Raw genomic sequence first — 25,220 nt, forward strand, 5'->3', positions numbered from 1 at the left:
ATCAACTGTACCACCCAGGCGACCCTAAGATCTATATCTATAATTTTTTTAAATGTTTATTTATTTTTGAGAGAGAGAGAGAGAGAGAGAGAGAGAGAGAGTATGAGCAGGGAAGGGACAGAGAGGGAGACAGAACCTGAAGCAGGTTCCAGTCTCCTAGCTGTCAGCACAGAGTCTGACTCGGGCCTTGAACTCACTAACTGGGAGATCATGACCTGAGTCAAAGCTAGACGTTTAACTGATTGAGTCACCCAGGTGCTAAGAACTATATCGTACATGCAGCAATGACCAAAGCCTTAGGCAATAGTAGGTATGTAATAAATTATTTGTTGATTGATGGACAGAACGATAGTGAATGATGTTGAATGAGAAAAGCTTATAAAGTCGGTGAAAAGAGGGGATGAAGAAGAGATCATGTGGATACTTTCTCTTGTTAGGTTATAAAGAGTAAATCCAGGTAAAATTTTTAAAAATATCATGTCCATTTATCAGAGGATATAACTTGAGAATCTTTTTGGAGAAATACTCCTTCCTGAAGAGTATAGTAAACAAATGTAGGCTTTCCTTAAAGTGGGGGAGGGGATTGACCATGGTATCTCTTACTTCCAACATTGGGAGTCTTTGATATAGTTCCCAAACTGTAAGTTTGACATTGTTATTATGAGGAAAATTAATATCTTCAAATTCTTTATTGGAATTTAGACTCTAATAAAAAATTGACCTCCATATTCCAAATCTATGGAAAATACACACAATGAATCTTACATACTGAAAAATACAAACCTTTTATGTAAAGAAAAAAGAATTATCTGAGTTGAGTCATAAAATTATTATTTGCTGTAGGCCATTTAATGGTATACTGTAACTAGAAATTATTTGCAACTAAAGCATATGGTAATGCCATAAAGCTGCCACACTAGTCTTCCAAATAACACATCTAAAAGGAAAAAGTCAAATGTGCTTCACTCACAGCAAGATATAAAACTGTTGGAAGAAAAATTGTTGCTGGTTTCTTTCATTTGTGGTTTCTACAGCCTTTCTATGATGGGCTTTCTTAGGGGTGGAGTTGAGTCTCCCAAAATTTTTGTTGGAGTCCTAACCTCCAGTATCTCAGAAGGCGACTATTTTAGGAGATAGGATCTTTTCCCCCTAAATATTTATTTATTTATTTAGAAAGAGAGAGAGCATGCAAGAAGGGGAGGGACAGAGAGAGGGAGAGAGAATCCCAACCAAAGCCTGGCATGGGGCTAGAACCCATTAACCCTAAGGTCAAGATCAGAGCCAAAATCAAGAGTTGGTAGCTTAACCAACTGAGCCACCCAGGTGCCCCAGGAGATACGGTTTTTAGCAGGTGATCAAATTACAATGAGGTTATTAGGGTCGCCCTAATCCCATGTGACTGGTGTCCTTACAAGGAAAGGAGGATTAGGACACAGGCCCACACAGAGGGAAGACAGGATGAAGACACAGGGGAAAGGTGGCCATTTATAAGCTGAGAAGAGAGGCCTCAGAAGAAAGCAATTCTGCTGACACTTAGATCCTGCACTTCTAGCCTCCAGAATTGTGAAAAAATAAATTACAGTCATTTGAGCCCCTCAATGTGTCACACTATGTCACAGCAACTCTAGCAAATGATAACAAGCACCTTTCAATCATCCCCTGTGGTCATGCATAGGGTGTTTTGGTTTTCCAGTGACCACTGTCCGGCTCCTCTGCAGTCAAAGCACCACACTGCCCAGCTGATCTGGATAGAATTTGATTTTGAGATCCATGATCAAGTAACCGATTTGACTCCTACTAGAAAGTTTCCATAAATGCATTTACAGGTGTCAGAAGAAAGAGAAGCATGGCAGCTTTGAACAATGATGGCAGCAGATGAAATTAGGAATGAGGTTTCTCAGTGATCCGAATGAATCCTAGAAGTCGAACCCATCCTTGTCTGGAGACACTCTGAGGAAACGAACCTATTATCATTTGTGCAATGACAGATGCCATTCTCAATTTTGAAACAGAGTTCTGCTGCTTCCTAGCCATATGCCTCATATTCTCAGGTACGCATCATTTTCCGTATAAAAAAAGTAGGGTTAATAGAGTGCTTAGTTTCTTAGAGTGAGCATGAAGATTACCTGACTTAGCCCAGGTAAGAGAAAGAGATGAGAGAAAGCAATCCATAGACATTAACTATTATTCTTATCATTAATATTAGGTAGTAGTTCTGTATGTGTTGTATCTTTAATATGATCTTTTCTAGCCTCATTTGTATTGTTTTCTTATGCATTTTGTCTCAGATTCCTGATTATGAGATGTAAAGATGCAGGATTAATGTACTTCAAAACATAGAGAGCTTCATATAAAATGATGTGGTTTTTTTTCTAAACTATTATCATTATTGCAGTGGAAGGCGTTAAGAAGACTAGTTAGAGAGTCTGAACAAGTCAGTCTAGGGGGAATATATGGCAAGCCAGAAAAATCAGATTCCAATCAAAGATGGTGGTAATGAACTAACCATAAATTCAAATTATGGAGAGATAATGTATATCATCTATATTAGCAGTCACACCTTCTAGTAGAAGTCACCATTATTTCATATTGCATATTCAGAATTTGCAAATGGCTGATGCTTCAGCATTGTGGAAATACTCAACAGTTTTGAGGGGATTTTGACATGTAGTTTAAAAAGTTACTACTTCCTATTATAAATATGCACTGGAAATAATTTCATGAGCATGCTATGATTCAAAGATGTGAAACTGAGAATGATTTTATTATTTAATCTGCTCAAGCATTAAGATGCATGTTGGATTTATTTAGAGTAGCAGTTTTTCAAATAATAATTTATTTACATAATCATTAATACATTCTAGACCACTAAAACTGTCCCATTTAAAAAATGTATAGCATGATTTTTGGCTTTGCATCACTGGAAATACTTGCTGATGGATAGATTTGTTTTAATATCGATTGATCACACACATGCAATTATTTTTTATCATATGTTAAAGTAAAAAAAAGTTTTATTTCTGAAGACAAGGAAATGAATATTATGTCATAATTCTAAACACTCAAGAAGTCCAAAATTGATAAAAGCCTAAGAAATATGCTGTGATGTTGACAAAACATGAGAATATTTGCCTCACACACGATGGCGTCACATTTTTTTCAAGAAAAAATATTTTCTTTTAAGAATACTTAAAAACACACACACACACAGAACACTTATAAATACAGAAATTCAGGCACAAACAACTCACTGTGTTTATATAGGAAATAAAGAGAAAGGATGAAACAAGGAGATTGAAATAGAAAAAAGCCATTAGATTATGGAGACAAGAATTTATTAAATTTAGCTCATACTAACAGCTTATTAAGTGGTTACTATGTGCTTTACATGCTGTAAATTACTGAGTAGCTTAAAAAGTTTAGGGATCTACCCAAGAGATACAGAAGTGCTGATGCATAGGAGCACAGATACCCCAATGTTCATAGCAGCACTTTCTACAATAACCAAATCATGGAAAGAGCCTAAATGTCCATCAAGTGATGAATGGATAAAAAAGATGTGGTTTAAATATACAATGGAGTACTACATGGCAATGAGAAAGAATGAAATCTGGCCATGCATAGCAAAGTGGATGGACCTTGAGGGTGTCATGCTAAGTGAAATAAGTCAGGCAGAGAAGGACAGATACCATATGTTTTCACTCATAGGTCTAACCGAGAAACCTAACAGAGGACCATGGGGAGGGGAAGAGTAGGAAAAGAGTCAGGGAGGGGGAGGGAGGCCAATTATGAGAGACTCTTGAATACTGAAAACAAACTAAGGGCTGAAGCGGGAAAGGGAAAGGAGAAGGGGGGTGATGGTCATGGAGGAGGGCACTTGTGGGGAAGAGCACTGGGTGTTATATGGAAACTAACTTGACAATAAACTATTAAAAAATTAGAAAAATAAAAATTGAATAAGACAAAAAAAATAAAAGAAACTGGAAACTGGTGGCAAAAAAAAAAGGTAAAAAAGGAGAACAAAGATAGAAAAAAAAAAGGCCACAAGTACAGTCCTCTCCTTTATCCCAAGGGGAGTCTTTCTGAATTTATAGTATGTTTTAGTTTGGAAAATACAATAGTTTAAGGCTCCAATTAAATACACTTAGCAGATTCACTTTTCAGTTATGAAACTAGAGAGAAGGACTTCAAATCACCCAGGAGAACTTTGTCCACCTTGAATATTAGCACCGCGTTGAATATCTCCAGCAAGTTTTCTGTAGCTGTTGTTGGCACTTACCTGCATCCTGCTCTGATCTTCAGGCAGGGCATCCTCTTTACTGGATGGCTCTGACTGCCAAAGTGGGTGAATGTGGACCACTCTGTCCCTCCCATCTGCTAGAGTCACTAGGTACATGAAAAGCCACTTCACGTGGGCACAGAACCCTCAAAAGTAGTCATCAACAATGCTCACAGTGGCTTGATTCCTGGAAGCCATGTTTTCCGTGATTGATGAAAGTACCATGAGCACTGTGACTCTAATGGCACCCACAACATAACGAAGTATTAAACAATCCAGAAGAGAAATAATGAGGGGGGAATACTCAAATTAACCAATCCAACCAAATCTAATGACACATTAAATCAATGTGAACAAGTTTGTTTAATAACTGAGATTTTGCCTACATTCTCAAAAGAAATGTGAAGTAATGTGAATGAGTACCTTTGTGAGATTGCCCTAGAACCTGTTGCTCTCTTCATTGCAAGCTGGGCCAAGAAAATAGGGGAGAATAGGGAGAAAGTGCAGGAACTTTTTGAATTCTGGCTACATATACAAATGGGCTCCTCATTTTCAGCAGAGGTGTTTAACATGGTGGGTGTAGGCACAGCCTTGGACAACTTACATATCTGGGGAACAAATCCTAGATTATGCAATTTAGGGCCAGAGAAAGAATCTTTAGAAGTCATTTGGTCCAGTCCCTCATTTTTGGTGTGAGAAACTGAGACTCAAGAGATGAACTGACTGCCCCAAGACAACGCCCTGGCTTCCTGGGACAGAGGGGCAGAGAACTTAGATCTCCTGTCATCCTTTTGAGGTCTTGAAAATTATGGCACAAGTTGCCGGAGATTACTGGTATATGGAGACCACATCTGCAACATTTCTTTAAGATGGGAAGTGAAATAGAAATATGCCTCCATTCCCATTCTCAATTCCAAAGAAAACAAATCACTTTACTCACCTGCAGGGAAAAACTCGCCCATTTTCTTTTTGTAGATTTTAAAGTCCACTTCTAAGAAGACACAGAAGATGATCCGATCCACCTAGAGGCAAACAATAAATACTCAAAGTGAAAGGTAATATGGTGACCTTGGGATATGAGAAAAATTCCACAACATAGTCTTGGAACAACAACAACAAAAAAGAAACAAATGGAAAAGCCTCCTACAGATTCTTGGTGCTGTACTGCTAATTATATGACAGTGTTGGGTGAAGTTCAAGTGTGTGTTAGGGTGTATGTGAGTGGGTATGTGTGTGTGTGTGTGTGTGTACTCTTTATGTAAATAAGCCCATGAACTCTTTGGTGGAAAGATGCTGTATAAATCAAATAAGAAATAATAAATGACAATAAGCCACTTTGCAGCAAGCTGTAAATAAGATGGGAGATTCTGACAGGATACCTAGACTTTATGTCCTATAAAACAACCCTACGAGAGGTATATAGCAGAATGACAATCAAGTATGTCAGTAAACAAAGAGCTCTTTGTCCTAGTCTTAGACAAATATGTTTATCAAACCTGTTAGTATTTGAACACAGCCTATAAAGCTTCTTGCAGTTTAATTTGCTTTTAGCTTAAACATACTCAGAAATGCAACAGAAGTAAAATATTATTAGTTGACAGTGACATGAGGTCAATATAACTTTAATCTGGTAGATCTTGTTGACTAAGCAAATGCCAGCTCAAGAGTAAAACATGTGTACCATCTCTTCTTTCTGTTTTGAGAGGGCTTCTATACATAAGGTGTTTCTTTGAGACATCCAGAGACTAATACGGTAAACAGAGAAGAGAGATGGGGTACATCTAATAGCTGACGTATATCTGATATTAAATCAGTGACTCAATTTCGTGTCTTGAAAATAAACATCCTTTTAGTTCCTTTATTTTAACAATCTGCGAAAAGTTAAAAATTACTCGATCTATCAAACTGCAACTGGTAATTGAATAGGACATCAAGGGAGGCATTTCTCATGGCAATGGGGAATAGAAGTGGGATGTACACAGGGCAGGACACGAACAAACCCAAATGGATGTCATTACCCTAGTCTTTCAGCTCTCGCAGCCTGTGGGGGTACAGACTCAACACTAGGCAAATCCACAGTTCCCAGCAGGACAGAAGATCTGCAGCGGTGGGCCGGCAGGGAGGGCTAGGACACAAGGAATGGTCAGGATTCCCTGTTGGAAGCTCAGAGATGTGGCTTCCTGCTCCCTGCACAAGTGTAGATAGACTGTCTGCTGGGCAGTTGCTGGACTTCTATGATGTAACCACTAAATAACACGCAGTCCCAGTAATACCTGCTTTTAGGATGGATTATAAGAGAAAGCATCTGACATTCAGAAATGGAAGGACTGGGTTGGACATAAACCTTATTTCCTTTTCCCTGTATTCACTTGAGTTTCTGGTGTCCAGTCCTGTATGCATATCATTAACATTTTCTGCAAATGCAACAACCATTACCATCAGCTCACTCTTCGAGTGAAATATAAATTTAGTTTAGTAAATGATTAGCTGTCTGTGCAAAACTGAATGTTCATCTCTGCTCTCCTTCTGGTGTGTTTATGCCCTATAGCTAAAGATAAGCATCATAATGTTGAGCAATAGAAATAGTTAAAAAAACATTCTCTTTGATACCATTTATACTCATTTTTAAAGCACAAAGATATAACGGTGTAGGGATTCGTTCAAAAGCACCGATATACAGAAACATTCTTAGAAATGTCACACATGAATGTCAGGAAAGAGACTTGAGAAAAATATGGCAAATCGGTAGAGCTATGAAACTACGGGGCAGGTACATAGATATCATTTTATTTTCTAAACTTTTCTCCATGTTTGAGAACATTTATAATTAAATGTCATAACACCAAATATAAGACTCTGAGGTAGATATACTATACTGTCTAGCTGTATTGAACTGCTTGTCATTCTCAGACGCCATAATTATCCTTACTTCCGCACCTATCACTGTTGGTTTTTCACCAGGCTTCAGATGGTCAGATGATTTCTAAAGCCATCTAACTGAGATCAAAATCAAAACAAGAAAATTTGATTCAAAGCAGATCTAAGCAGACCAAACTGAAAAGTTTCATTCTTTTCTCCCTATTTATGTGTCACTCAATTTAATTTATGGAATTTTTTTTAACACTCCTATTGTTTGTATGTATGTGTGTGTGTTTTCTGTGTCTGTGTTTGTATGGGGAAGGGTTAGTGGTGGTTAAGGCTATTCATTGCTGTCATGAGAACTTTTACCAACAAAGAAACTCAATGCAGATTTTTTTAAATATTGCAAAGGAATATAATCCATCTTTAAACATTTTAGATTTTGTTACCATGGAAATGGTAGAAGTCCAAATTTCAGCATCCTGATTTACTTTCCTAGAGAGTAGATGCATGATGAGGGGAAAGTACTTTTTTAAACTAATTGAGTGGCCCATTTCCCTGCCCTTACCCTGAGGTATAACACTGAAAATATCTTGGAAACAAGTTGAATCTAAAAACTAACCCTCATCTACCAAGTACTTGTTAGGTATGCATATATGCATGTACCTAAATATGTGTACATAAACTTCTTGTCTGGGGTTATTGTCTGTTAGTTGACAATCTGGGGTTATTGTCTGTTAGTTGAAATTGATCACAGCTTGTCATAGGTTGTATTTTCCAAGATGGCAGGCTGTAAGCCCTCCCTTGGACTCTCTTAAAATGTAATGGTAATACTCCTTTCATTGAGAATGGGATCTATATTTCCTCCTCTTTAATCTATGATTGCAGAAATACTATGCAACTTCTATGTCTATGTCATAAAAGGTGATACAGTTTCTGCCTGGTCCTTTTGGGAGGATTGATTTTGTACCCAATCTTCATGCTATGAAGAAGCAGATGGACCACATAGAGATTTCATGTGTACAAGTTCTAGCCACTAATCCTACCTAAAAGTGAGTGGCCTCTCAATGACTTCGCCTCCTGATTTTTGACCTACCCCAGGTGATGCTACGTGGAACAGGGAAAGGTTGTTCCTACCGAACTCTGCCCAAATTGTAGATTTGTGAACAAAAAGAAATACATAGCCAGAAATCTGATATTATTCTGGCTTCTTCCTATTGCCAATTGTTTGGATCCTTGCTTTTCTAGCTGTGTAGTACTGGCTCTCTCTCGAAAGGCTTAAACAGAATAGATCAAGATCAAGTAGAAGCCGCAATGGGGTGACAAGAAGAATATAGAAAGCCTAACTGATATATGGCTGAGAGGTTGGAAATCTGACTTGTGCAAGGGGGAATGAGCTGGATGAACCATTTAGCCCCAGATAAACTACATGAGAATATATAAAAATGCCTCACTATTGAGTACTGAGGCTCCAGAGCATATTTTTAACTTTTTTTTTATGTTGGGCAATAGAACAATTTCATAAAATGGTTGTTCTTAAGAGACTATATGTATTCATCTATTTAAGAGATATTAGCTAAGCACCTCCAATTTCTTAGACCTAGCCCACGTGCCATTCACTCACAAGAAAACTTGAATCCAGAGTTGAGGTGCTTTTTTTAAAGGTAAAATGATGAGTGGGAAAATCACAGGCATCTTAACTTCACATCCAGTGTTTCTTCTGTGGTATCACCCAGACAGACATACATGGCACTGAGTTTCTAGGCCTGCCACTAGCTCTGTGACATTAGACAAGCCATTGATTCTCTGGGACCCAGCTTTCACATCTTATAAAGAAAGGATTGAATTCAATAACATCTATAATTTCTTTCTTTTATAAGTTTTTTTAATGTTTATTTATTTTGTGAACAAGAGAGAGAGAGATAGCAAGTGAGTTGAGGAGGGTCAGAAAGGGAGGGAGAGAGATATCCCAGGCAGACTCCATGGTGCTGTCAACACAGAGCTGATCAGGGACTCAAACTCTCAACTGCAAGATCATGACCTGAGCTGAAGCCAAGAGTTGGACATTTAACTAACTGAGCCACCCAGGCATCCCTCTTTCTCTCTTTTTAATATATCAGTCATAGTCTATCTCTATAGTAATTTTGTACTATGTCAACTTAGCTAAGCTGGAATAACACTTCTCTGAATGGCTCTGTGTTAGTTTTGGCCACAGAGAAATTTCCATGAGATCTTGAGGGCGGAAGTGGAGCTGCGGCCACGGTACTAGGCAGGTGGCTGGAGGACTCCATTGTTGCTTATCAGCTGGGTGCTGGGTAGCAGCTGGGCTCAGAGCTTCTCCAGCTCCTGCTCCTTCTCCCAGCTCAGGCTATCTGAGTCTAGGCCAGGCACACATGTAGCTCTGCTTCTAGGGCACCAGCTCCTTCTGCTGGGCTTTGCAGATTTGAGATTCCATCCAGTGGGAGACAGATGTATGTGGCACTTTGTCCATGTGGGTTCCAGTTTGCTCATATGGTTTCTACTTTGACCTTGTTCTCCCCAACTTTGCATCGAGCTTTTTTCTTCATCACTTCTTTTTTTATTTAAAATTTTTTAATGTTAAATAATTTTTGAGACAGAGAGACAGAGCATGAGTCAGGGAAGGGAAGAGAGAGAGGGAGACACAGAATCTGAAGCAGGCTCCAGGCTCTGAGCTGTCAGCACGGAGCCCAGTGCAGGGCCTGAGCTCACGAGCTGGGCGATCACAACCTGAGTTGAGGTCAGATGCCCAACTAATTGAGCCACCCCGGCGGCCCTCTTTTTTTTTTTTTTTAATTTTTAATGTTTACTTTTGAGGGAGAGAGGCAGAGAGAGAGAAAGAGAGAGAGAGAACATGAGTGGCAGAGGGGCAGATAGAAAAGCAGACATAGAATCAAGCAGGCTCAAGGCTCTGAGGTGTCAGCACAAAACCCAAGGGGCTTGAACTCATGAACCAAGAGATCATGACCTGAGCCAAAGTCAGATGTTTAACTGACTAAGCCACCCATGCACGCCTCCTTTACGTAACTTCTTGATCTGTCTCTCAATCACCTGCCCTGCTAACACAGTCCAGGCCTGGACGGATGCAGAGGCAATAGCCTTCCACAGACTCCTTTCACCAGCTCCCTTTCATGGGTCCTGGTTAAGGGCTTTGCTCTGCTTAGTCAACTATCCCCTTGACATTTACTTCCCCAGTTTCACCCACAATTGTATAAGATCTAATCCCTACAATAAATCCTGTATTCCGTCTCACTCACAAGGTTCTGCTTCCCTGATTAAACCCCAACTGATGTAATCTTTAATAACATTTCAGGAACACAATAAAGGGCAAAAAATAAGAAGTGCTCCTTTTTTTGGAGGTGGACACCCTGTCAGGACGACTCAAATTCCAATTACTTCTCTCCAGGTGAACTCTGATCAGGTCTAGCCCATCTTCTTGGTGAGCTTCCTAAATTGCACACACACACTTTTTTAGTAAAAGCAACTCTGTGTACTTGAAATGACTCACACATTTTTTGTTCTTCAATAAACATGTTGTCGGGAAACTCAGATGGGTCCCAGGCTGAAACATAATTGTAACTAATACAAGGGGCAACATTAATATTTTTAGGAATTAACAACTTAACTGTAGTCCTCATTCTACCTTAAACTAGAACCCTATGACAAATTGGGTGGTGCTCATTTTTGTATTGCCTATGCATAGTGTAGGTCCTGATGTATAATAGAAGCTTGGTAAATATTTGCAGAGTACATGTGTCGGCAAATAGGCTTGACTAAAATATAAATATATGGCAGTATTTTTCAAGGGTGTTTAGTTCCAGAACCAAAAAATAATTTTTTTGGGAGACAGACTTTCCTTTATGTTTGCCAGAAGACCTGAGAACAGAATTATAAAGAAGCCTGAGTGCTTTTGCAAAGAAAAAGGGAGCACAAAGCATTTGTTGCCAACTGTCATCTTATCCAATGATACTATGCTGAGCAAAATGCCTTTTGAACTCAGTGCTGATGTTCCCATACAGGGTGCTTGTGAGTTTCAGAATAGAACAATGATGATGCCTATAAACTTCAATGTATTAAAAGTTAAAAGGGCTTTTTTTTTTTTAAATGAAAAGACAATATCAGGTGTTGGTGAAAATGTGAATTAACAAAAACTTTCCTGTGCTGTTTTTGGGAGTAAAAATGGGTACAATTACTTTGGAAAATTATTTGTCAGTATTCACTAAATTAGCTGAATTTGTGCTATCTTGTTTTACTTCCAATTTTATTCTTAGGTAGGAATTGAGCAGAATATGCATATATGTTTACAAAAGGACACATATTACAATATTTGTAGCAGCACTATTTGTAATATCTTCAAACTGGAAGCTACTTAAATGCCTAAAATGGTAGAATGGATAAACAGTTGTGTTCTGCCCATGCAGTGGGATATTACAAAAAAATGAGAATAGAAAATTTTCAACCAGAAATGCCTGGGTGACTCAGCTGTTGAGCATCCAACTTCAGTTTAGATCATGATCTCACCACTCATGAGTTTGAATCCCACATCAGGCTCTGTGCTGATAGGTCAGAGCCCGGAGCCTGCTTCAGATTCTCTGTCTCCCTCCCTCTCTGCTCCTCCCCTGTTCTCTCTCTCTCTCACTCTCTCTTTCTCTTTCTCAAAAAAAAAAAATTAAAAGAAAGGAAGTTTTCAACGACAAACAATCATGTAAACAAACAGAATATTGAGTAAAAGAATCCAGCAAGAAAGGATACACACTGGGTCATTCTATTTCTATAACGTTCAAAAATACTAGAGAAATAGTCAACAGCATCTATGGTGTTAGAAGCAAGTATAGAAATTATTCGGGGGAGAAGGTTGGTGAAAAGGGACCAAGGGGAGTACTTGGGATGCTGGATTTTTGATCGAGGTGCTGGTTCCATGGATGTGTTCAGTTTGTGAAAACTCATCAAGAAGCTCACTTAGGATCTGTGTACTTTTCTGTATGTTGTACTCCAATGAGAATCTTTTTAAAGGTTGAAAGTTTCTGTTACAGTTGTCTTGGTCAACAATCAAAAATCTATTTTCATTGACTTTGAGGTCAAAAAAGTCCTTTAAAAGCTGACCTTCTAAAAGCAATCTCTCTATATATTTCCACCGATGCCAACTGTAGTTCACCCACCAAGGCATCAAGGAGTGAAGATGTATTTCTTTCACCAAGATATCCATTAATCCACAGTAGGGGGTTTTGTGCCCCGTAAACATGATGATATATGTTCTATTAATCTTTTTCACATCATATCCGCTGCCCCTGAAGAGGGTTACACAGTGAGGCAGGCTTGGAGTACATACAGCTGACCTCCATTTTTCACGGCTACCAGTCCTAGTGCAGCTGACACAGCCAAGATTATCCTGTGTTCAGCGAGACTGGGAGAATGAATGGATTCTGATGAATGTAATTTTCTTCCCCAGTGACAAATGACAAACATTTAAAGATTTGGTGTGCATGCAAAGCGCTTTAACTAAGAACTGATGGAAGGTTATCTGGCATAAATGCAGCCTGATGGGCATGGGGGGGTGAAGTCTCAGGTTTCCTGAAAGATAACCCAGCAGCTTCACCATGTACCAGCTTGGATATTGGCCTATCTTCACCAAATAGTGGCTGTTGCTAATAAGTGTATAAAATTTCAGAGATTAAGTATCAAAGTTGTAAAAAAACAGGTTGTGAGGGAGGTGGAAGACTGGGACAACCGGAGCTTGCTTGGTGCTATGAGTAAATCAACGTTACCCAGAGTAACAAAGGGATAGGTATCTACTGATTAATTAAAGAGCAAAAACAAGAAGTCAGGATGTCTGGGTGCTGGCAGCCCCTCCCTCAATGGGTAGAATAAAGAGACCAATCTGTTCTTCTCCCAGTGTATTAGTTCTCTAGTGCTACATAAAAAATCACTACAATCGTCCTGGCTTAAAACAACAAATTTCATTATCTTGTAGCTTCCGTAGGTAGGTCAAAAGTCCAGGCCCAATGGAGTTGAGTCCTCTTCTCAGGGTCTCAAAAGCTATCATCAAGGTGTTAGCTGCACTGCACTTCTCACCTGAGACTGCGGTCTTCTTGCAAGCTCATTCAGGTTGCTGGAAGAATTTACTTACATTGGTTGGATTGAGGTACTGGTTTTCTTTCTAGCTGTCAACCAAGAACAACCTTTAGTTTTTAATGAGATGGGGTGTGTTCCGGTGCTATGACCATAGGCTACAACCTTCAGCTTCTATAGGCCAACAACAGTTTCTTGACAGGGAGACCAGAAAGACAGTTGAAGACACAGATGCTTTCTTTCTTCCAGGCTGGCAAGAGTGTGTCTCTATGATTTTCTCCATCTCCAGACTCTAAAGTCCTTTTAAGAGTCCACTTAATTAGGTGAGCCAACCAGATCACTCTTCCTTTTAATGAACTCAGCTGATTAAATGCCTTAATTGCATCTATAAAAATCTCTTTTGCTTAATCCAGGAAGTAACTAACCCATGTATCCGCAGGGGTAGTCAAGGGGAGAAGACTAGACAAGGTGTGCACACAAGGGGGTAGCCGTCTGGGACATATGTGAGGCTTCTGCTTCTCACACCCAATCACCTCCGTGTAACTAGCTGCCTGTTTCAATCTGGACTTGACTTAGCAGGCCACGTAACCTTTCTAAAATTCAGTCTCCTTATCTCTAAAATGGAAACATCAACCTTGAGGCAGTTGGTATATTAGTTTTCCACTGCTGTGTAACAAATTACCACAAACCCTGTGGCTTCTGACAACTCCCTGTTATTAGCTTAAAGTTCTGTAGGTCAAAGGTTTGGTATCACTGGCGTGGTATAAATGGGTTCTCTGAGTGAGAATCATAAAGTTAAAATCAAGGTGTTGGCTGGACTGAATTCCTATCTGAAGGCTATGGAAAGAAATCCACTGCTAAGTTCATCCTTGTTTTTGCCAGAAATTCAGTTCCTTGAAGTTGTAGGACTGAGGTTCACATGTCCTCACTGGCTGTCAGCTAGAGATCACTCTCAGCTCTTAGGGGCCACCACATTACTTGACAGATGTCCACCTCCACTTCCAAGCCAGCAAAAGCATACTGAATCCTTCTTGATTTTGAAACTCAGACTTTCTTCATATCTGACCTCTAGACCCAGATTTAAAAAATTATGATTAGGTCAGAACCACCTGGAAGTCTCCCTATCTTAAGGTCAACTGTTTTGGGACCTTAATGACATCTGTAAAATCCTTTACAGCATTACCTAGGTTGTTGTTTGAGTAACTGGGAGAAGGCCTGTACACCAGACATTCGAATCTTGGGAGACTCTTAGAATCCTACCTGCTACAGTTGACTATAATGACCACATGAGATATTTGATCTGAAATGCTTAGCAAAGAGTCTGACTTCTAGTAAATGGTCCATAAACATTGGTTATTTATTGATAAAGTCCTTATTCATAGGTGCCAGGAATACATAGCAAAATACTGGCCTATTGATACAATCATTGTTCACTTGGTGAGTCCTTTATTTCTACTCTGATATTTTCAAACAGATCAAGGAAAAGTATGAGACAAATAGGGGAACACGGGAGGTGCTTTTTCTGACTGCTATGCTGAAAACCATTTTATTCCACTTACAACTTTGCTGAGGAGTTCTATCTTAAAGGAAACATTCACAAAAGTGGCCCATATTACATAGAAAATAGCAATTCTTTGGTCTGACCATATCAGCCAGTGAAAGGGAAGAGTGGAGCTGTAGTAATAAAGAAGATTTCACAAGACCCGATAGAAGTCTTTGCCCCGATCTTTTAATATCCCTGTCGAATGCCTCTGAATATCATTCTTCCGGTTCTTGAAGATATTAAGTATGTTCATATTTGTGCTTTCCACCACAGAAGCTAGTTGTTCAATCTCCAAAGTGCAGAATGGGAAGATTTTGCTCTCCGTGTTCCCAGAGACTTTTGGATGAGTTGGAGAACATTTATAATCCATAAACACTCAAAGGGCAGTTTTGCATTTTGAAATTGCTTCTGCATGCATAAAAGAGATCCTTTATTTTGGGGGGCTTTTTGCAAACTCAGTTCATCTGTCATTACTCTGTGGCAGCACAACTCAGTCTTCTTGTTTTGTTTTGATAAATTTCTCTTTTTGACTTTTCTTCAACTGTATATGAAAAAATATGGCCATGTATCTGAAAAAACCAAGAGTTATTTTGATTTGAGCTTCAGTCTCATTTGTACAAGTTAATTTCCAAGTCTGCTTCCTATCGATCAAAATGGACACCCTTGCAAATGACACATCTGTCATGGTCCTTGAAGCTACTCCATATGTTTAGCATAGAAAAGATGCAGGCACACAAAGGCGTAAGACCTACAGCAAGCTCTGACTTTGTAACCAAAGAAATGATCCTGGGAGATAATGGGGGAAATGTCCATGGAAGACAAAGAACAGACTTCTTTTTCATTTGGGGCAGAGTGCTGTGCTGCTCAGATCTGCTCCCTCTTTTCAGGACTGGAGCACTCCTTCTTCCCGTTGCTGGAGTGCTGGTGGTGGACAGCTCTGAGCAGATACTCAGGTAGAATTGTTTTCTGCCAAAGAGAGCACCTCACACATGCTGACCCTCTTCTTGAAGTCAGCCTGCACTCAGTGACTGACTCATGCAGCAATCCAAAGGATGAGACCCCTTCCCTCAATTTCAACTCGAAAGGGCAGCAGTTATGTGCTGAATTGGACCATGAATTGAAGTCCTAACCCTCAGACCCTCAGAATATGACTATATTTGGAGTTAGTCTTTAAAGAGGCAATTAAGGTAAAATGAGATCATTGAATGGGATCTAATCCAATAGGACTGGTGTCCTCTTAAGAAGATGTTATTAGTGGTGTGCCTGGATGGCTCAGTCAGTTAAGCTTCTGACTTCCACTTACGTCATGATCTCATAGTTCATGAGTTCAAGCCCTGCAGTACATCAGGCTCCCTGCTGTCAATGCAGAGACCTATTCAGATATTTTGTCCTCCCTGCTTTCTGCACCTCCCCCACTCCCTCATTGTCTCTCAAAAATGAATAAACATTTTTAAAAAAGATGTTATTAGGACATCAACACATATAGAGGGAAGACCATATGAAGGCACAGGCACAAGACGGCCATCTATAAACCAAGAGGAAACTGACCCTGCTAACACTTTGATCTCAGACTTCTGAGCCCCCAGAAGTATAAGAAAATAAGTTTCTGTTCTTGAAGCTACTCCATCTGTGAAACTTTGCCATAGCAGCCCCAGCAGATAAATACATCTTCTTAGCATCTGAGCTCCTGGTGGGTTCAACATCTCCCTCTTCTCAATCCTGTTTCCCTCATGACATCTTTCTCCTTGCCAGGTATTGATTAAGAGTATGAGCTAATAAACCAGAAAACTTGACCTATGACCTCTATTTTTGGCAATCTGAATGATTTTCTTTACATGTCCACATTCTACATCATTTTCAGTGATGCAGATGACAGTCACACATGAAGCCTGTCACCTAAGTTCTGCCCAACACCAAGTCTGCTATCAGCTTCTTGAGGAGAAGCAACCATATTCTTTGTTTGGGCTGACCAATGGTTAAGAGGTCAGGATTGGTTTCAAAAGAGCATTCAAAGTCAAAATATATTATATGTGTCGTAAATAAAGTGACAGTGTATTTGTTGAATTTGGTGATCCATCTGCCACTCACTTTTGGGAAATGAGTCTCTCAAAGCTCTTCTCTTTGTGTAGTCTATTCTGAGGACTGGAAACAGACACACGGGCCCATTGCAACTGTGCAATGAAAGCCACAATAAGTCAAGGTATGGTCTGTCTTCACATGGCTGAAGCCGCTCAGAGCTAAGACACATTTCTGTAGGTGTATTTCTTATTTCTAATGCTAGATGTATCTTTTTAGACAAAAGTAATCAATTTTGGGGGCACCTGGATAGCTCAGTTGGTTAAGTGTCCAACTCTTGATTTCCTGAGGTTGAGCTCTGCATCGGGCTCTGTGCTGACAGCATGGAGGCTGTTTGGTATTCTCTCTCCCCATCCTCACTGCCCCTCTCCTGCTTGTGCTCTCTCTCTCTCAAAAAAAATAAATAAACATTTAAAAAAGAGTAATCAATTTCCTTATATGTTAGAGGTGGGTTACTGAGAGGGATTTTAACAAATCCATAAAAGAAGAAGTGAGTCAATGTGGTCTAGAGAGGTGGTGTTGGCAGGCACGGCGATGTCCTGTCCATATCCTCTCAGGAGGCCTTAGTAGTGTGAGCCAGAGAACACCCAAGCATCTGCATTTCTGGGTCTGGTTGTTTTCTTAGGCTTGGAGATTCCTACCAAATATCTAGGTAGCTCTTGACCAAAGACTGGCAAGAGTTGATGTTTAACTTCCTCTTTTAATCCCCCATGGGCAGGCAAACCCAGGGTTCTCAAGGGGGATAAAATTCAGGTTTCTGAGGGTGGCAGCTGGATTACATGCCCTATGCTCATCTTCTTTACCCCTCCTTCACCCACAAATAATCTACCTGCCCTCTAATCCTTGTCTGCTTTTGGGAGAACCCAAATCAAGAAGAAAATAGGAAGCAAATTGGTCAAATGTCAACTTATCCTCTCAATATCCAGCCTGTCAAGGGTTAATTTAATATAGTTCAGCTTCTAACTCAGTTAAGGTCTGGATCTCCTTCCCATGTTTTGCTTGCACCTTCATGATGCCCTCAGTACCCTTTAACTGAAAAGACAGTACCAGGAATAGGTCTTTTGACTCAAAGTTTTTCTTCACAATATAGTCGGGGACATGAAATTACCCTGCCAATGATGGAACTATTGTTTATCAAGCACTCATGCAGCTTCGTATCAACGCAGCTAACCCAGCTGCAATCCCCTATTGTATATTTCATACTCTTGCTTCTGAGAACACGATGGTTCCTTTTTCTTTCATTTGATTAAGAACATCTGCAGAGGTGGTTCAGCTATAAAAGTTAGTAATTAATCTTTTTTTGTCACAGTAATTAGAAATTTCAAGGAAGTATTGTCATTCACTGCTGCTTATGAGGTGGTTCACAGCGGACAGTGCTTTATAAAAAGCCAACAAATCATGACCTTAAAAATAAATAAATATCTCTCCTCAAAATGGGAATGCTATGCTATGGGCTTCAGGGTGGCTCTGAAGCCCAGTCACAATGCTCAAGGAATGGGGACCACCACCTAACTATGTAAACCCCTCATGTGCATTCTCATTTTCTCAACATTTCCATTAGCATGTGACATGCATGCAGATATCATTTACAGTTCAAAGGAATCTCATTAACATATCATCCGAAAGAGCATTTTTGTGAGGACAAAAGCTGTTTTTCTCAAGCTGGTGTCCCTCCCACTCCCACAAGAAAGAATCTTTTTGTTCAAAGGCAAAGCCCAAGAGAAAAATCATTCTTGAGTAATTTTCCAAAGGTTCAAGGCTCATACAACAAGAAGTGTGAGTAGTTCGATCCAAAGTAGTTCGATCCAAAATGCCCCCTGAGGGCTGGCTGTGGGCAGCAGTGATGTGTGTAGGTGTGTGGGTTACATGTGTGGGTGGGTGTTTGTGTGGAGTGTATAAAAGAGAGAAGGGAAGAGAAAAGATTGCTTCATCTGCCCCTCCTTTAGCCACCCTCTATCTTCTGCTGGAGAGCTATCTGCTTCCAATCATGGACTGTTACTTTGCACTTGTATCTACTGGTAGCTACTTCTTATCAGCTCTTCCTTTGAATGCCAGATAAAGGAAAATGTCCCCAACTAGACTGTAAAGCCCTGGAGACATTGCCTTTTTCTTTAGTCGTCTATCTACCTAGTGATGTAGCCAACGTAAGGTAGAGGAAAAAACCTCAATCATAGTGCTCCACTGGACCAGTAGGCTTTGAATGACCCAATTACAGCTTCCTGACTTGGGGACCCCAAAAAGAAAGACTGTTTGAGAAAAAGGTATAAGGGTTGGCCTCTGGCTCTCTTTCTCCAGAAGAGTGGCCTTTACTACCCTCCTTCTGACCTTCTGTGGTACATACATCCTCCAGACCATCTTTCTAAGCCACATTGCCATCACCCTGACAGTTTCAAATCAGGCTGATCTCGACTTTATATTTTGAAAATTGAACACACAACTTTCAGTGGTCTCATCAATTAAGTTGTTTTCAAATATTTATCAGAGAAAACCCCTGGGGGTGGTTAAGTCTCCCTCAGGGACTTGAGTCAGTGCCCAAAGTGCCCCCAGCAAAATTTTATTTAATTTTGAGTCTTGTCACCTGGATTTTTGTATAATGGACCATGTAAAATATTCATGCTTGGATGTACATAAAAACAACCTTTCTCTTCCAATCTTTACTGATCCTCTAGGAGGATGGACTTGCTGGATGGTGGCTTCAAGTATTCCCTCACACACTGTTCCATAAACTCCCAAGGGGCTGCAGCTTCCCTCTCCACAGAATCATGACTTAGTGACATAACACCAGCATGCCTGGTATATTGGTACATTTGCATGATATAGATAAATTATAGAGAGATAGATAGATAAGAAAGATTGATGGATACTGGTAAACATAAATAAAGATATTTTAACTTCCAAAAGTATCCCTCAGATACTACATTACTTAGATATAATTCAATCTTTTAAACTCTACATTTTAAAACCAAATCCATTATGAATCTCAAAATATTCTGAGGTGCAGGGAAGGGAAAAGAAAATAACTAATAGTCACTGAACCCTTCTATACTGGACTCAGAGGCATCTGGTTTCAGATGTGTAAACTCAGGTCAGTCAGAACGCTACCTGAAACATACAGTTTTTATTTTAAGCAAAGCAAAACAATTTAAAAAGCAACAAAAGAGTAACCAACCAACCAGAAACAAAAAAAAAAAAAGAAAAAGAAAGAAAGAAGGAAAGAAAGAAAGAAAGAAAGAAAGAAAGAAAGAAAGAAAGAAAGAAAGAAAGAAAAGGAAATGGAAAAGGCAGATAAGACTAGAGTGTAGAAACTGCGTATCAACTTTTTTAATCACGGTGGGGGGGAGGGGAGTGGGGCATATGGGGAAAAAAGAACAATAAACGTCAAGTATCTACTAGGATTATTTTAATAAGGGTGATAGAATGATGGCTTTATGAAAATAGCCAACAGATGTCCCACCGTTGTACTGAGGCTTGTTATATAATGTCTGTTGCTGTAATCCTTTAAAAAAAATCTATCTTCTAGACTTGATTCTGTTCCAGCATCTGTGATGCTAAATGCTGCAGTGGCTGTTTCCTGGTTTTAAATGATGCTTTTAATGCCAGTTACAGGTCAAATTTAAGAGCAGTAAAAATAAAAGGCTTGTTTGCATTTTCAGCAGGAAAACGACGCTTTATCCACATCAGTGCTGTATCCAATAATGTTCCTTCCAACCGTGGAAGGAGAGGAAGTGCCCAAATTACAAAGATGTGCAGCACAGTTGGCATATTGGCACAATGTAGAGTAAGCTACTCCATTGCTTAGAGAGACCCATTTCTAAAATAACATTGCCAGAAGTCCACATTCAGCTTCCCACCTGAAGTATGAATTTGTTCCATGAACTTCACAGGATGACTTACTCATCAAAAGCAAACCAATTCTCTATGTTATACTTTCCAGAAGCTTAGGGAGGGGAAGCCAAGTTTTGATTTTGTGGACAGATGTAAGAAGTACTTGGAAAGACCCACCGATGATGTGTTCATAGAAAAACTTTAACCAGGATTCTATTTTTTTCCCTATTTAGTTTAATTTCTAAGTTGTGAAACATATACACATGCTCTGGAAAACAAATTATTTAAAGTGTACTTAACTCTCAAGTTAAATATTTGGGGAACTTACTGTACAGAAGCCATAAATGTTTCAATTATGTTGAGGTCCACTTTGACAAAAATCCTGGGTTTTAGGGAATTGCATTTGTTTCCTCCTTGATGTTGAAGATCTTGCTGCTACCATATTAGTTTTACCAAGTAGTCTGGTCTTGCAGCAGCCTATGTATTTTCTATATCAGTCAGTGACTCTGACTTTTACCCATGATTCTCTAGTTAGTGGGTCTGAAATGGTTAATAGTATCTTTCTAGAAGGCTTGTGTCATGAGCTTACATAAGACTGCTATGGTGCTCAATAGTGGAAAGACCATTTCTTTTCCTTTGGTGCCCAACCAGGAAATTACTTTGTTCTGCAAAAATGGACTAAAACAACAGTCTCATTGCCACCCACTGGGAAAATGCAATAGAAGTAAAAGTCAGGATGCTCAGATTTCAGAAAATCACTACTCCATAAAGTAAATAAATTTCTATGTATGCCTCCATTTTGCAGAATATACTAAGGAGGGAAAAATAACGTAGAAATCAATGGAGAAGGACTAATTAAGGCAAAGTAATAAAATGTCTGTGACTTCCCAGGCAGTTCAGTGTAGGACAAAATCAGTGAGGAAGCCTATGAGATTACTTCTCATTATTGGCCATGAAGTTGCCTGGAATGCTGACAGGTCTAAATGGGATGATCCCAGACCCCATATCACTGATGATGACCTGAAAAACTCTGGTCAATTGCAAAGTTTCCTTAAAAATTTATCTTTATATCTTAAAATCATATTTAATTTTTAAAAAATCTACTCAATTATATATTTATTCCTATTTTAGAATAAAAAATGTTATTTTCCCTAAATGTCTGTGAGAAATTGAGGCCCCTGGAAGTGATGGAATGTCTACTCCATGACTTCATGTCCACCTAATCCATCCATCAATAAGACTCAGTTTAGACAAGTCATGTGACTTTCACAAAAGTGGTGATTTCTAGAGCCTGTGGTAGAATGGAAAAGAGTAAATGCAGTAGCCTAAATCCAGACAGTCCAGGTTTTGTATGTGAACTTGGCCATGTACTTACATTGTCCCTTCTAATGAATTGTTTAACTGCTCTAATTTCAGCATTTTCATCAGTGAAATAGGACTAGTGATAGACTGACACTACAGAGTTGTCTAGAATATCCAATGGGATGATGAGTGTGAAGTAATTACCATGTAATAACAATTGAATAAGTGCTATTGTCATTCTTAACACAGTTTTGTTTGGTCTGCGTGCAAACCATACAGATGTTATTGAATATCTCCAGGGTATTCAGTATGTACTGAAGTTTGGGACCAATATAAGGTTTGTGAATTCCTAACACACTTACCTAAGGTACTCCCACTCACTCCTCTGCACATTTAGACTGGGTTTGTGCCACGAGTAAGATTGCCCCTTGTTAAGTTATCTTGTATGACTCAACTCATTGACCAAGAAATAAGCAGGCAGAGTTCCTATGCTTTATATATCTTCACATCACCAAAAATCATAGTTTTCAAACTTTAGCAAGCATAAGAGCTCCAGGTAAAAATGATAAATGTTGATCTCCTTCATAGATATTATAATTTGTAGGTTTTGGAGTGGTCCCTGGGAATCAGCATTTTAAACAAATATCCCTGACCCCTAAACAATTCTAGCACATGGTTTTCCTCACATGATTTTTACATGGCCTTCTTATGTGAATACCGGTCATTGAATTTAGGGCTTTTCTAATTCAGCATGAGCTCATCTTCATTAAGTATATCTGCAAATGCTCTATTCCAAATAGGGTCACATTCGGAGAATTCTTGGTAGACAATAACTTTGGAGGGACATTTTCAACCCTGTACATCCCCCAAACCTTGATGTTGAGAACAGTAGTTTTACCAACCAATTAGAATATACTACAAATGAGTACCATTAAGTGTGATCTCCCTTACCAATGCTCTGGGTAATTATCAGAATACTTTTTGATGATGTTTCCATAAAATAAATTTCTTGCAACATACTTTGATGCTTCCTATAAAACCTTCTATTCTTCATCATATTTCTGATTAAAAAAATCTGCTGCTGGCATGTATCCTAGTTCATTAATGAGGTCTTTTTGTACTGCCTTATCATTTTTCTTATCCTCTTACATGACACTGTGTATTAAATACGGAGCTGGCACTCAATAAATATTGAGTGGAATGTATATATTCACTCTGCAAACAATGGCAGGGTGTATGAAAAACACAGAATATGTGAGACAGAAATTTCCTGTTTTCATGATTTTTATCTACAGAAAAGATAAGCTCTTACACAAATATCACAATGCCAGGTGGACAGTGCAGGCTCAGTGTGTGCTTACAAAGGCTGCTGTCACCACTTGCTAGCTGCATCACCTTGGGCAAGTTACTTACCTTCACTAAAGCTCAGTTTTCATATCTGTAAAATGGGGATTATGCTTTCACCCACTTTATAGGCTGCTGCAAGGACTAAACAATGATCTGCATAGAGAGCCAAGCATGCAGCAAGTGCTGAATAAATGTTAGCCATGACAGGGACCCAAAGGAAGGAGATATGTTTTATAGGCTGAGGATGACATTTTATGTGATCATTGTGTTTCCTAACTGGGTTATAAGCTTCCTGACAGCAGAGACCTTGTAATTATACTAGCCTAGTGTCTCTCATACGGCTTCGCAGATAGGATTCTCACAGGGATTTCTATTATGTTACCAAATGCAGTCCTGGTCGATTGATTAATTGAATGAATCTGTCAGTCCCCTTGCTGGCAGCCCTAGCAAAATGTCTACATGTTCTAGGTTTCTGCTCCTATAATAATTTTCTCTTAAGCAATATAAAATGTTCTCTTCAAACAATGCACACTTTGGTCACTCACATATCTGCAGGCAGATAGCAGAGGGTAGTTAGAGGTCGCCAAGAGAGACTACCCAAATGAGGTGGATTGTGAGGGGTGGGGTCGAGATTATGCATATCAAGCAGGAGTGGAGATGGTTGAATAGTGAAAAAGGACTCTTCCTATTCCTCCTTTAATGTCATGAAATCACAATCATTACTGATGTAGAATTCAGAAAGGCTGCAGCACGATTCGCCATTAAATTCAGGGGTGTCAGGGAGCGATGCAAATTGCAGACACTAATTACATATATTTCATTTTTCTGGAGTGGCTGGACTTTTCAGTTGCAATGTTTTGATCATGCACAGAATGCTTTGTTATTTTTTTGCTTTGATGTAATTATTATGATATTGAGTTTTTAAATGGGCCCATGGTAGAAATTCTACGCATATGCCAAAGAAAATTCTACCATGACTTTTACATTTGTACTTCAGAAATTATCCTAAATATCCATCTGGAGCCTTGAAGTTAATGGATTTTCAGCTAGTTAATTTGGTCCACAACACGAAAATGCCTCCTGCATAAATTCACTTAACTATCAGTTATTGTAAGCAGGCCTATTTATTTAGCAGAAGTCACTTTATTATGCTGTTTCGAAAGCCAAAGCACTCCAGGGAAAATATCACATAGAATTAACATAACTGTACCAACACATGAACATGAATTGGCATGAATTGTTCACACAAAAATATTATTCTGCTTACTTACATATTTAGGAAGAGCAGTAATCTTATTTTACCCAAGTGACAAATTAGAGTCAACTTCCAGAAACGAGACCCAGCCTTCTTTGAACTTGTTCTAACCTAGTCAGTTGGTAAGGATTGGAAAATGGTGATGATAAATGCATACTAACCATGCATGTTGGCATCAGCATAAAACTTTCATTGTCAAAGTGTTTTTCATGTCCATTACCTCCTTTAATTCATTATTATACTTGTGGTGTCCAGAGCAGAGGTGTGATGAATGGCCCCATTTGACAGATAAGGTGAGTGCAGCAGAAAGAGGTTAAATGGTGAGCTCAGTGCCACCAGGTGGTGAGAAAAAGGGTCCAGATTAAAATCTAGTCTTCTGTTTCCTGTCTGCTGTCCTTATGCTTATCCCACTAAATACCTATGCTTCAGAATATAGCTCATCTCTAGTCAAATTCTTTTGGGTAATCAATCTTCATATTCAAAAATAAATCAGCTAGTTTATTAAGTGAGGCCAGATGTTGATTTCTTGAGAGACTGAAGCAAACTCCTGGGGTAAAGGAGGTAGAAAGTATTCCATGTCCCATACAACTTTGGGATGAGTGCCCTGTCCAAACTCTTTATGGTCCAGGCTATCTATCTCTCTATCA

The 25,220-nt window shown here is 39.2% G+C and overlaps 1 protein-coding gene across 1 annotated transcript in view; it reads right to left on the bottom strand.

Moving 5' to 3' along the window:
* Nucleotides 1-25,220, bottom strand: part of LOC115274014 (ADP-ribose glycohydrolase MACROD2-like) — a 1,308,895-nt gene that overhangs the window by 157,053 nt on the left and 1,126,622 nt on the right. The window contains exon 6 of the mRNA XM_029917378.1: nt 5,220-5,301. Coding sequence (XP_029773238.1) covers nt 5,220-5,241 — 22 coding nt within the window. The 5' untranslated portion in view covers nt 5,242-5,301. The remainder of the gene's footprint in view (nt 1-5,219; nt 5,302-25,220) is intronic.

This window comes from Suricata suricatta, chromosome 12, assembly GCF_006229205.1.
Source record: "Suricata suricatta isolate VVHF042 chromosome 12, meerkat_22Aug2017_6uvM2_HiC, whole genome shotgun sequence".
Lineage (NCBI taxonomy): Eukaryota > Metazoa > Chordata > Mammalia > Carnivora > Herpestidae > Suricata > Suricata suricatta.